The sequence below is a fragment of the Bombus terrestris genome, chromosome 4, assembly GCF_910591885.1.
Source record: "Bombus terrestris chromosome 4, iyBomTerr1.2, whole genome shotgun sequence".
Classification (NCBI taxonomy): Eukaryota; Metazoa; Arthropoda; class Insecta; order Hymenoptera; family Apidae; genus Bombus; species Bombus terrestris.
Genome location: NC_063272.1, coordinates 18,483,384 through 18,495,976, shown reverse-complemented (window position 1 = coordinate 18,495,976; position 12,593 = coordinate 18,483,384). Strand labels below are relative to the sequence as shown.

At 37.5% G+C, this 12,593-nt stretch overlaps 2 protein-coding genes across 10 annotated transcripts in view; one reads left to right on the top strand and one right to left on the bottom strand.

The window, feature by feature from the left end:
- Positions 1-6,424, top strand: part of LOC100648671 (innexin shaking-B) — a 29,491-nt gene extending 23,067 nt beyond the window's left edge. For both annotated transcript variants that reach the window (XM_003394762.4, XM_012307752.3), the window contains exons 3-5: positions 174-463; positions 1,786-2,039; positions 5,490-6,424. In XM_003394762.4, the coding sequence (XP_003394810.1) occupies positions 174-463; positions 1,786-2,034 (539 nt within the window). In that variant the 3' untranslated portion in view covers positions 2,035-2,039; positions 5,490-6,424. The remainder of the gene's footprint in view (positions 1-173; positions 464-1,785; positions 2,040-5,489) is intronic.
- LOC110119237 overlaps positions 1,374-12,593 on the bottom strand; it is a 66,489-nt gene continuing 55,269 nt past the window's right edge. For 5 of the 8 annotated variants that reach the window (XR_007223879.1, XR_007223881.1, XR_007223878.1 and 2 more), the window contains 2 exons: positions 2,756-3,048; positions 1,374-2,148 (listed from right to left, as the gene is read on the bottom strand). Coding sequence is in view for 3 of the 8 variants with exons in the window: in XM_048405321.1 (XP_048261278.1) it covers positions 2,114-2,148; positions 2,756-2,903 (183 nt within the window). In the remaining 5 variants the exon portion in view is untranslated. The remainder of the gene's footprint in view (positions 2,149-2,755; positions 3,049-12,593) is intronic. The other 3 variants (XM_048405321.1, XM_048405320.1, XM_048405322.1) reach the window with 1 other exon arrangement.

Below are 12,593 nucleotides of genomic sequence, written 5' to 3'. Positions count from 1 at the left end.
CGAGTCGTACGAAATTTATCGTAGTTGGGTGTAATTAATCGCTATTAGTAGCGTAAACGCTACGATAAATACGCTGATGTGGCAATACTTTTTCTAGCCAGCGTAATGCCTACTCGATATTTAGAGCGAATCCATGGCGATAGAAATTATACGAAGCGTTTGAATTTGAGCAGGTCAGATGTTCCTGATGAACCGGTTCTTCGATGGTGCGTTCCTGACGTTCGGTATCGACGTGCTCAGGTTCCTCGAGTCGGATCAGGAGGACCGGATCGATCCGATGATTTACGTGTTCCCTAGAATGACCAAGTGCACCTTCTACAAATACGGCGTAAGCGGAGAGGTGGAGAGGCACGACGCCGTTTGCATACTGCCGTTGAACGTCGTCAACGAGAAGATCTACGTGTTTCTCTGGTTCTGGTTCCTCTTTCTCGGCATGCTGAGCTTCGTCACGATTTTATACAGGGTAAGCGACTCTTTTCCGTTTCATGTACGGTACAGGCTCCTATATCGAGAGTAGTAATAGGAAGGCAAAAATAGTTGGATAACCAAATAATCATCTTCCTCGTATTAAATTTCATTCGTTCGAACGGAGATCAAAGAAATTGTTAGTTTGTTTCAATCAACTGCACAAATTTTCGACGCGAGAAACGAGAAACGTACATTTTCATTTTCTGTTTACGCTCTAACGTACGTATAACGATAGCAGATATTGTACTCGGATAACAGATTGTTCGGATTATGTGTACGTTAAATTTAGTGAAAAAGACGATAATTTATTTATCGGTGGGAAAAATTGCAACGAAACTTGCAACATTCCATGTATTATCGATCAATATCATCGAAACGTTCGACAGATTCTCCGACTGAATAAATATCCAGTCAAAGGAATACCGGCTGATCGATTCGAAAAGTGGACTAGTCCCGAGACGATGATCCGTCCGCGAGAAAAACATACAGAATGTACCACGAAAAACTCGTGGTTTCAACGATTCTCCAAACCAATTCCACCTTCTCCATACGATTCTAAATAGTTTGCGAGACGATGAGAGAAATGCCTCGTTCCGAAGACGGGACGCGATCGAGAGTTCGGCTATAGTTGTGGAATATGCATGCCGATGGGCATAGCCGATAGGCATAGCCGATAGGGTCATCGAGCGCAACGAAGGCTCCCCCTGGCCCCATCGGCATGCTCGTAGACGTCGCTCGCACGCTCACACGGTACCGTGTGCGTGCGAATTGCGAGCGGGCCGGGTCGATCTCGGTGGGAAACGGATGAACGATACCTGGCCCAACCATTAGATAATGGTGGTGGAAATTCCTGCGGGTGACCCCCGATTTGTTAAATTGGTAGTAAAATTTAAAAAACAAACGCGTTTGTAACACGCTCGGCTATTATTTTCTTCATTTTACAATTTATTTTTACATTAGTATCACACTGTATTAGATATGAACTCTATCAGGTTTTCAAGCTACGTTACTTGATTACACATACTCGATATATCCAATATCTTACTGCATAAAATTTATATAGCAACGATCCTTCGATATTATCTTTATTCAAAGTTTACATTTGTTCGGCATTTTTCCAACTTTTGTTTCTCTAGTTTTTGCTAACACTATCGTATACTACGATAATTATATTTCGCAGCATTTCTACGTTGCTGCTTGAGAAGCTCTCTATTACACTTCGGGTGGCTGGTTACGTTATCTCGACAAAGAATATCCGCGCATAACTCGCGACAGTTAACCTTCGACATTCTCAACTTCTTCTCGTACCTGTTTTAGATCGTAATTATATTTTCGCCAAGAACGAGAGTATACCTTCTACGACTACGGTTTCGTTTGGTCAGGAGAGAAGCCGTGGAAACGATAGTTCGGCGGAGCAAAGTCGGTGATTGGTTTCTTCTCTATATGCTCGGCGAGAATTTGGACACGGTGATATACCGGGATGTGATGCACGAGCTGGCGAATAAACTCGCCTCGAGACATCATCACAGTGTGCCCGGGATCAAAGGGGAACTACAGGAGGCCTGATCCAAGTGAGTTTATACAATAGTATCTTTTGTCGTGCCGTTAAAATCGTTTCCTTAGATTTTTAAATTTTCCGTTTATATTATCCCAGGATAATACGTTGTCCTTTTATTGCATCTGAAAAAGAAAAGGTTTACGTTCGTAAATGCTAGTTACGTCTCGGACGGTTTCGGCAAATTCTATTCGAAATAAAATAGCAACAACGAACAACGGAAAATAATTGTTTGAAATAATATATATTATATTATGATAATAGATATTTCATTGAAACTTATTAGAAATACTCGATTACGTTTTAGAAATAACGCGGAAGAAATAGTTTTATTTCGTGTCGAGTCATTTCGACGCCGTTTTCACTTGAAATAATTACACGCGAATAGAATTTATCTCAACGAAATATTATTTTATTTGTGTATTATTATATTATATTTCGTTATATTTTACAACAACTACGAAATTTTGCATCGCGATACTCGGGAAAGAATGTGAAGAATGCGTCAGTCATTCGGCGTGAAAACCTATTCTTAAGCTTGATTATAGCGTAATAGCAAGTACGGGAAAGTAATAAGCAGGATAAATAGAAATAAATAGTCAAAATGATGGTTATGTAAAACGAATGATATTTACGACACGATCGTTATCACGTAGCGTTTGTGAAAGGAATTTATTTAGGTTACTAACGTTTCGGCTTACTAAGAAACTAGATTAACTCAAAATCACTTACGCTTTGCTCGAGGTGTATAGCCACGGAACCAAGTTGTACGCTTATGCCACAGATTCCGGGCTATTGTCTTCTTATTGTACTCGCATGTTCCGTATAGGCTTGAGACTTGTTCGAAACGTGCGCAGCTCGTAACAGGAGGCTCACCACCCTATCGACAAGTTAATCGCAAGTTGATCAACCTCGTTACTCCTAAACCGACTCCTAGGATCGTCCCGTTTGTTGAAACCTTCCACACTTAGCTCGCAATATCGTTGCAGCGCATCGACAACGGGTGCGCTCACTGCATCTTGACGCTAAGAAAAAGATATATGAAAACTAAGCGATTAACAGAATTACATACGATACGTTTGTTAGCGTGCAAAGACTGGCATCAAAATTTTAGTTTCGCTAAAACCATGCTTGCTTGTTGATTCAACGCGTATATAGTCGTTTTTTAGAACACCGCGAAAAACATCGAATCCTCCAACGAGACTCGTTTACCATGGGACAGTTTCGAAGGCAGTTTTCGATTTGCCATCGCATCGCGCGTGTTTCGATTAGTACTCGCAAAGTTGATATTCACCGTTTCAGAATTCTGACATGTTTAGACACGAAAGGATCTATGAACTGTAAATATTAATTTCCTGTTGGTTTAACAAACATCGATTTAGCCAGGCAGAAACTCGTTAAAATTTGGTTTAGTTCGGCAGCCGATAAATGATTATCAGCTTGAATTAGATAATAGGGTTAAATTCACCGCTGCTTGCGACCGTGTTCCAGATTCACGCGTATAGGCAGGATTCGATGTTCAGTAACGACAGCTTTTTCAGTTTTCTTCGGTTTTTCACGAATATCTCGGAACTAGGTCCGAGCGGTGATTACGTACGTGAGAGAAAGTTGTTCAGAATCGTGTCAACGTCGCGATGACGATGGGAAACTTGTAAATAATCGAAATAAAGGAAATATCGAAAGTGGAAACGCGTATCCTTGACGTACACACGCGAACGTTCATAGAAATTGCACGAAGCGCTCTTCTTGCAAACTTGAATCGTGTAGAGGGATGTGCGGGTACCCGAAATCAGGGTATTGCCGTACTTCGAGTATTCAAGTATAGAGTACCGGCGTACACATATTTACCTATGATATGTACCATCCAAGTATACGTATCAGGATCCCGAAACTACGTATTCAGTCACGGCCGTGTACAAGCGGATCGGTAATATAATATTACCTTATTACAACCTTAAGGCATTAATAGAAATAATAAAAGGTTGTATAAATAATATAGTTGTATCGAAAGACAAATAGTAACGCGTGACATCAACCACGTCTCAATCTACAGCAGAGATAAGACATCGACCCCCGAGCTTCGGACTCTTTTACACGTCATAAACTACACCGATCCCCTCAACATCCCCAAACCAAAACGCATATAAGCCGAGACTTGAGCTTTTCTCTGATTCGGTATCATTCTATCTCTGTAAAATCATTGTAATCGTAGTATTTGTAATAAAGTTCTATAAAAGAAAGTTAATAGTTGAGTTACGGCTCAACCTGTTTTTCTTTTCTAATCAAAGTCTCAAGTTTACGTGACAAACTCGTAGTAACCTCGTCTTGAGCTATCAGGCATAGCGATAGATTTCTTGCCCTAGGAGATAGATGTATCGTGGTTAATGCTAACGTTTGACGAAAAGAAAGCGATAACGTGACATTTACCTTTATTTCCTTTTATTTCCACTGATTATTACATCTTTTCACGTTGCGTTTCGCGCTTCGAACAAAAGATTGATGGATAGATTGATGGAAAAAACTTGTGAATAATACAATAGTGCGTTAACGGGATATCGATCTTCGATAGATTAAACTTTCCATAAACTCGTAAACATCCGCGGTATAGCGATAAATGCTATTAAGTCGCCATATATAAATTCTGTCCTAGTTGCTCGATGGTTTTACATAAAGCCTTTGAATATGTGACGTCATACGGCCACTTGTAGCTGATACTGTCAATACGAATCTGCTGGCATAAATTAGGGACCAGAGGGCATAAATTTGTCGGCAACAAGCTTTAGACATTAACACACGTCCTCCTATTTTCGGCCGTTTAACAGCCACGCACGCGAGAGGGCTGCGTTCTGTTGAGTTTTAGTTCGAAATAACAGCATCATCTTGAAAGCAACGCGTGTGAAACATCAAGTGTAAAAGGAAAGAATACAGATGGTATATTTGTCCATCGACGCAGCAGGCCAATCGATATTGCAGCCTTCTTGCTTTGCGTGTACATAGTATAGACGTTATATACTGCCGTTCAAAACTTATCCTGACTTTTGTATGAAAGATTTCTCAGACGCGCGCGCACACACAAGCTGTTTTTCCTGCTCTCGAATCCATCTATCGATAGGCTATTTTCGAAAACTAACCGAGAACCTATGACATAGGATACGCGTGAAGAATCGACAAAGAATAGATACATAACGTTGCGCCGGTCGGATGCCGACAACAATTTCAGAATGTAAATGGATCTGGCAGGCTTTTTAAAGAGTACACAGGTGGTCAATCCGATGACTTGGTAGGTGACTCCGTTTCGTTAGTTTGATCGGGAGCCGTAGTGATAGCAGATAGATAGGCCATATTCGTTCGTTCGGCGATGCAGTTCGCGGTTTTAGTCTGTCCCACTACTACTTACTAGACTCATCCCGCATCTTTTTTATTATTATCCTTTTATGTATATTCTACAGTTGTATCGTTTTTGCAGGTTGCCTCGGAGAGCCACGGAAACCAGCGCGATTCTCAAGGCAACGAGAAACTACTTTTCACCGGAAAGGTGCCACCTACTTCTGTTTTCCAGAGATCCACGGACGAACGATCGAATCAAACGGATCGCTTTATATTCGTTATTCGAATCGTATGTTTTTCCTTCCTTGTACCTTAGCACCGGTTCGAGGATCGTTGGCGAATTATTTTTATGAACGTTGTTCCAACGAGAGCAATCTCTCAATCGATCGTGCTCGCGTAAAAGACAAATTGCCAACAACGTGCCTTACGACGACTTTCCATCGATTTTCAAAGCATTTGCACTACACGTCGTTCGAATTTGATTAATTTAAGAAGTGAAAGCACGATGGAAGAAAATCGTCTAACAAATATACGTATATAAAGATTCGACAAAATAAACAAATATATATGGATTTGACGGATAGATTGTCAACAATTACAAATCGAAGGTGGACCATTTTCTAATTGGCGAATTAATGAAAACTGATGGATTAATCTCTTCTAAAAGGATAAGAGCGTGAGAGAAAAACGAAAATGGTTCTTCTGTTAGTGAAATTCAAAGTATTATTAAAATGAAAATGAAAATGAAAATACAGGTATGTATTTATTTCCGTCGCCTAAAGTGTTCTACCTCGTACAGTCGCCTTGAAAGGCTGTAACTCTGCCATTTTTTTCGTAAAATATGCGTTATTAGGCTCTTGCAGATGAAATGGCCAAAATGTTTAGAATTTTATTGAAAGCAATATTTATCGATCGAAATGTTTGAACTCGATACGTTTTCACTATTGCGGGACAAGATCAAGATTCAAGTATGTCGTTACGACATAATGGGACGATATCGGCAGTCCCTGTATAACACAAAGATTAATCTATTTATATTTACATATACTTGAAGTAAACTATTACAATATTAAATCTTTTGTCGTTTGCTAAACGTATAGAAATATATAAAACCTTTTCCCTTTTTTAACCTCTTAACGTTCGCAATTCGTCCCGTTACAGCAAAAAGATTTTTTAAAATTCTTAAAATTCGCATGTCAAATATGTTTTGCTTACGTTCTAATGTTATATTTCTGGGTTTTACCTTTCTGGGTAGAATCAAAGTCGCGATTCAAATGATTTTCCTTCGTCCGTCGATATGTACAATACAACTGTTACTTTTGAAACTATATTTGCAAATATATTTGCACGTTCGATTCGTTTTACCACTCGTATTTCTATATTCATATATAATCATCTTTATCGATATATACACAATCGGTCACGCGAAAGCCTACATACATCGACATCGAAGAGACTGAAAACGCTTTATCAGAAAATTATTTATTACACTTGCAAATAATTGAACTTGCAACGTTCAAAAATATTCCTAACGGAAGTAAGCAGATAAGGAATCGTTATAGAATATGTATCTGACGAATCAATCGCGACGTTCGCAAGATCGATATATATTTAACCGTTTGACTTGATTTATTTATTCTAGACATTAAAGTAAGGTAAATTTTAGAACGAGTTTACTCGCAAAGAATAGCCATTTGATATGATACATTCAATTTCTATACATTAATCACGCGAAATCAGACGTAAAAGACTATACATCTGTGTATCTTATGTTGTAGTATTCGTTACGAAATTAATACTATTACGCTATGGAACGAAATATTCGCAGAAATGTTGTAATGGCTACTGAAAGAATGTATGCCATCTTACGCGAAAATATATTTGAAATGTATAAAAAAAATATATATACATATATATATATATATATATATATATAATTAATATATGTATATAATATATATAATTAAAGGGTTTAATTAAAATTAAATTGCCAGAAGGATTTACACCTATTTATATTCCGCTTATTTTATTATTTTATAAAATGCTTCGTTATCTTATCGAATTACTAACTTTTTACATTCCTGCCATAATCAATTTTTCGATACGTATTCGCAGAAAAGGATTTAGTTGCGATGACTTTTGAATATATTATCGAGATTATCAAGTCGAGTAATATTGCGAAAAGTTTGCTATTAGGAAGTTGTTATTGTATTTAACGATGTTTCGACAAAAGTACGCAATTTTTACATTTGACAGAGTGTGAATAACCAAGAACTTTCTTTCTTTTTTCTTCCCTTTTTGACCCCCTAAACTTGTTTCTGATTAACTTCAAATCAGATTTTAGCGTTTATTAAAAAGTCATTATCGAAATAATTTTATTATAAACTTTTTTCGTTGAATCTTTTTTTTTTTTTTTTTTTATATATATATATATATTTATCTTTCCTTTTGCCGAATAATCATATCGTGTGTTTCACTTATTTTGATAATATTAACAGTTTTCGTAAATTCGTATAATTTCTATGTGAAAATTAGCACTGTACACGTGTAGTACGAATCGGAATCACTGTATTTTTCACGTACGCTACTATCTAGGATAGAATTTTTCTATCTAAGAAAAGGATCGCGACTTTTTCAGGGCTAAGTACACGCGCGACAATATTCTGTCCGTTTAATCTGTTATTACGTTATTTACTAAATTTAGTTCTCCTTTGATGCATACCTATAATAGTTTCTTCGTGTCTTTATTTTTTATTTATCTTAATGATTTAGTGGTTTGGTTCGCCAATGTAACGGAAGATATAATGTAGTTAATTGATATCCTAACGTACTGGACCTTCGTAACGATATTTTTCTAGTTCTAATCTTTTTCTATCTTTTTCCATCTATGTATTACTCTTCTTCCGGTCATAAATGTCTTGTAGAAAGTACAGCGGAACCTCGTATATCCGAATTAATAGGACAACGAGAAAGGTTCGATTTCATTTACCGAAGTAGAGATTGCCGGTTTATTCGAATTTTTAAGGATCTGGTATCTTTCGTCTGTTAAATATTGAAATAAGTAACCGCGTATCAAATAATGAAACGATCATTTTCTTGATATTAAATCCCTATCGAAATTTCCTCCAATAGAGATCGAGGAAATTCTTACTTTGTTTCAATAAGGAACCCATCTTTTTGGGCTGCTTAATCATGCAAATTTGTCGATGTAAATAACTCTGCAGATTATTTTTTTGTGCCTCAAATCTTCGAAATCTTTCTGCAGATGTTACCGCATACTTGGCAAATATACAGCTCGCGGTGTAACAGGACGCATTCCTCGGCGTTTTTTCGTTTGTTGTTTCTTTCTTTTATTTTTTGTTTTTTTTTCTTCTTTCTTTCTTTCCTTTTTTCTATTTTTCTTTTTTTTTTTCTTTTTTTTGTTGTCGATAATCTTCTTTTAATCGGTCGGGTGATTTATCTTTGCTATTCATATTTTCCAACATATATTTCTCAAATTATCAGGTTACGTTCGCGATGCCAACTTTATGATGTATATGATCATGCGACTTGCAGATGCGACCTGCAAGTTCGTATTAAAGTATTGCTCAAATGATTTTAATCCATGAATTTCTTTCATGCCTGTCTCATAATTGTTCATTTTGTGATGAAATAATGTAAAAGCATCAAAGAGAGAATTAAAGCGTCGATCTTGTATTCGGTTGGTTTTAAATCTTAAATTTTCGCGCGTAATAAAAAGTCTTATTTACTACTATTCGATAATGCGTTAAATGTTTATTGCTATTTAACGATATATTTTAAATGGGCCATTTTATATGCAACGATCTAATACGTCATTAGGGATACCAGGATCAACAAGGAGAATCACTCAAACACGCTAACCAATCATACTTTTCTTTCACAAAGACTGTGTTAATGTAAAGCGAATCCGCGAGAATAACTTTTAACGGCAACTCTCGAAGCAGATGTATTTTCCTTTAGAAAGTAATTTAATAAATATATTATAGTTTATCATGCCAAGAGGGAGGAAATAATATTTAACCAAGACCCGTCAAAATTTTCTGCATCTTTGTTGTGTCAAGAAATAGACGTTTCCATTTCCTCTTATAATTAGGCCAAGTCTACCAAAAAGCAAAAAGCAAAAAGCAAAAAGCAACGAAACTAAATACTGCGTTCGTTGAAAATTTCTGTAAATCATAAACTCGCAGATATTCGAAATTTCGAAATTACAATAAAGAAAACAAATGAAGGGAATAAAATAAGAACACCGTAATCAATGTGAAACAAAGTTTAGAAAATATCTGAAATACACGCGCGTTTAAATAATTTGAAATTCCAACGATTTGAACTAAAACTTTAAAAGTGTACGTACATATATGCGATATACGTGTAGAGAGCGTTGAGAAAGAAAGTGTCAGGACCGATACGGCGTGATTCTACACGTTCGGTTTGACAAAGATCGACCTGAAAAGATTATAGCGCGATTGACTTGACCTTGAAATTCAAGGCCAGAAGGCCAAGTTTGTTTACTCGCGTCGTGTTCTATCGATCGCAAGGAGCGAGCATTCAAAGGGAATCGTGAATCAGAGCTCGATCCTTCTGTTGCAAAAAGAAAAAGAAAAAAAAAAAAAGAAAACGATGTTTAGTAAAGGTCCATTACAAAGTTACCGCATCGATCGGAATTACGTTTACAAAGGCCAGTAGAACACGATAGAATCAGAAGAAATTTGACTTTTCGATCCGGAGTTTCAAGGTCGGGGTCAATTTCGCGGCAACTCTTTACATCGATCTGCAGCACACCAAGGCGTACAATTTTGACGCACCCTGTACAGACGGCAGATCGAAGAAAAGATCAGAATGACCTGCTATACATAGCTGGCCATATCGAGGAGTGCGAGCAGGAGGACTCAAGCAACCGGTCCATCAGTCGCGTGCAACAGCCGCGAAACATGGCGGCTATGAAGAAGGAGGTAGAGGTAAACTCGCGTTTCTTCTACGTAATCTGATCGAGAGCATTGGCATTTAAAGGATCCTTTACATCGCTTGCCCACGCATATTCACTGTTCACGCTGCATGTTCCGGTGGTCCTTCCTGCCAATTTCATTCTGCTGTCATTTTCCCCTATGCAATGCTGCTATGGTAATCGCTGCCGTTCCATCTTTCTCTTCTTATCTTTTCTCCTTTTCCTTGCTCTCGGGCTTTCTCTCCGGGCTTAGCGACGAACGCCGCGTGTGTACAATAGAATGCTTCGAGTGACTCGTTACGTTTCAAGTTCTTATCGTTGACGGACTTAACGTCGAAAGTGAACGGATCGAGCGCGCGTAGATTACGCGTTTGAAACGAGCTATCTGTAAGGTAGCTGGAGCGGATGGTTCGTACGAAAGCTATATCAAGACTAATAGGGAGTTTTTCAAAGAGCGATGTAAAAGTGGTAGGAACCGGGCAAGACGACAAACCGAAAGTGTTGGATAAACTGTTTAATCGTGAGCTATTCTCTCCAACGAATAATACGACGAAGCGGTAACAAGTTTTTAAACGTGAATTATAACGTAGGATTAACGAAACAATCGATTCTTTATACACTTTTGAATTATTGAGATGGAAAATTTCATGTAACATACAATAAACTACTTATCTTATCGCACGTTGCGTTCACTATGCAACGGTGCTAAAAGCAAATGTAGAAAAGAAGGTAACGATGCCTATGAGAAAACCGTGAAAACCATGAATATAACATACGAGGATTATAAAGCAAAAATATAATTTGTTTCTGCGCATAGGATAGATTTATTCGTAGATATCGATACTTTAATACCTTGATATATCTCGAATCTCGGTTACGAAGATGTTTCAACATTTACAGACGCTGTTCATGTTCTTATGTATTATATAAAACATTTTCAAATTGTATTAGTACAAAAGGGCCACGTCTAAAGAATCATCAATTTTGATATTTACAAAAATTCACTATAAAACTAATCGTCATAATCGTACGATAAAATTATACTATTTATTTGCACGATATACGATTAGAAGAATATGACGATTCGCATAAACTGTTTCATCTCCCTTTTTAGATAATAAAAAGCCATCGTAAGGTTAAAAGTCTTTCGTAAATCGTAATTGTTTTCCTTCAACGTGCAAACTATTTTGTTTTGATAAGTATATGTTTGTAATATCGTCAATGTTTTCTACATACGTTTCTCAATTTACATTTGAGATGTTACTCGCTAATGGTAAATGTTCGAACAACCTGTTTCGTCAGCCTTTGTATACGTGTTAAATAATAACGATCGTTTATTAACGAAAATGTTCGATCTCTTCTTTCTTCCCCTCTGGATGAAAAAAAAGAGAAAAAGAAAAGAGAGAGAGAGAAAAGTTTGGGTGTGGGTGTCGAAGATGGTCATGAGCTTACCATTTACGGATGTATGGCAAAACCGGATACAGAGAGTTACGAGACTGATCTAAAATGCGAAGAAAAAACTGAAAGAACTGGGATATGTTTGGGTGTATCCGCAAACGTTCGAAGGATACGTTTGAATCTTCATGTCGAAGTCATCGAACTCTGTGCACTTGTTATTCGTGCGTAAGGCCGTGATTATACAGAGAGCGGCGAGCGGTGAGCGGCAACAGCTGCGAAACAAGTGACGGCAAAGCGGCAGAAAATATATGAGATAAGCTTAAACGTTATTCTCAATTGCTATTGATAAAAATTGGAAAAATTTCAGTCATTGTGTCAAAAAATGCAACTATTCTTGTACACGTTGAAGCCGTGTTGTCGTCGAAACAACAGTTCAGCCGCGTAACCGATGCGTACAATGTCCGTTTCGGGTTCCATATCCTGAAATATTAGCTCTAGTTTCGTGCCAACAATTTTCGATACGTTGGCTATGTGCCCTACTATCTGGATCGATGTAATTTGTTTTCTGATTCACGGTTAGACGTTTAAAACAGACGATTATATCATTTCTACTGATTTGATAAATTTATGAAACCCGATTTAATCCATTCGTTAATCACACGGAGTAATGTTTCAAACGAGCTGTCCACGATTATCTGGATGAATAAACGTTTTGTTCGGCAAGAAGACGTTCTTTATTATTATACTCATGTTTTCTTCGTCCATTCCAACTATTGCCTTGTTCCCCCGATTTGAGCTGGACTTTGCTCCATCCACAAAACAAATAACTCTCGGTAAAGTTGACGCAACGACTTCTCACGATACATTCGATTCATTTTCTAC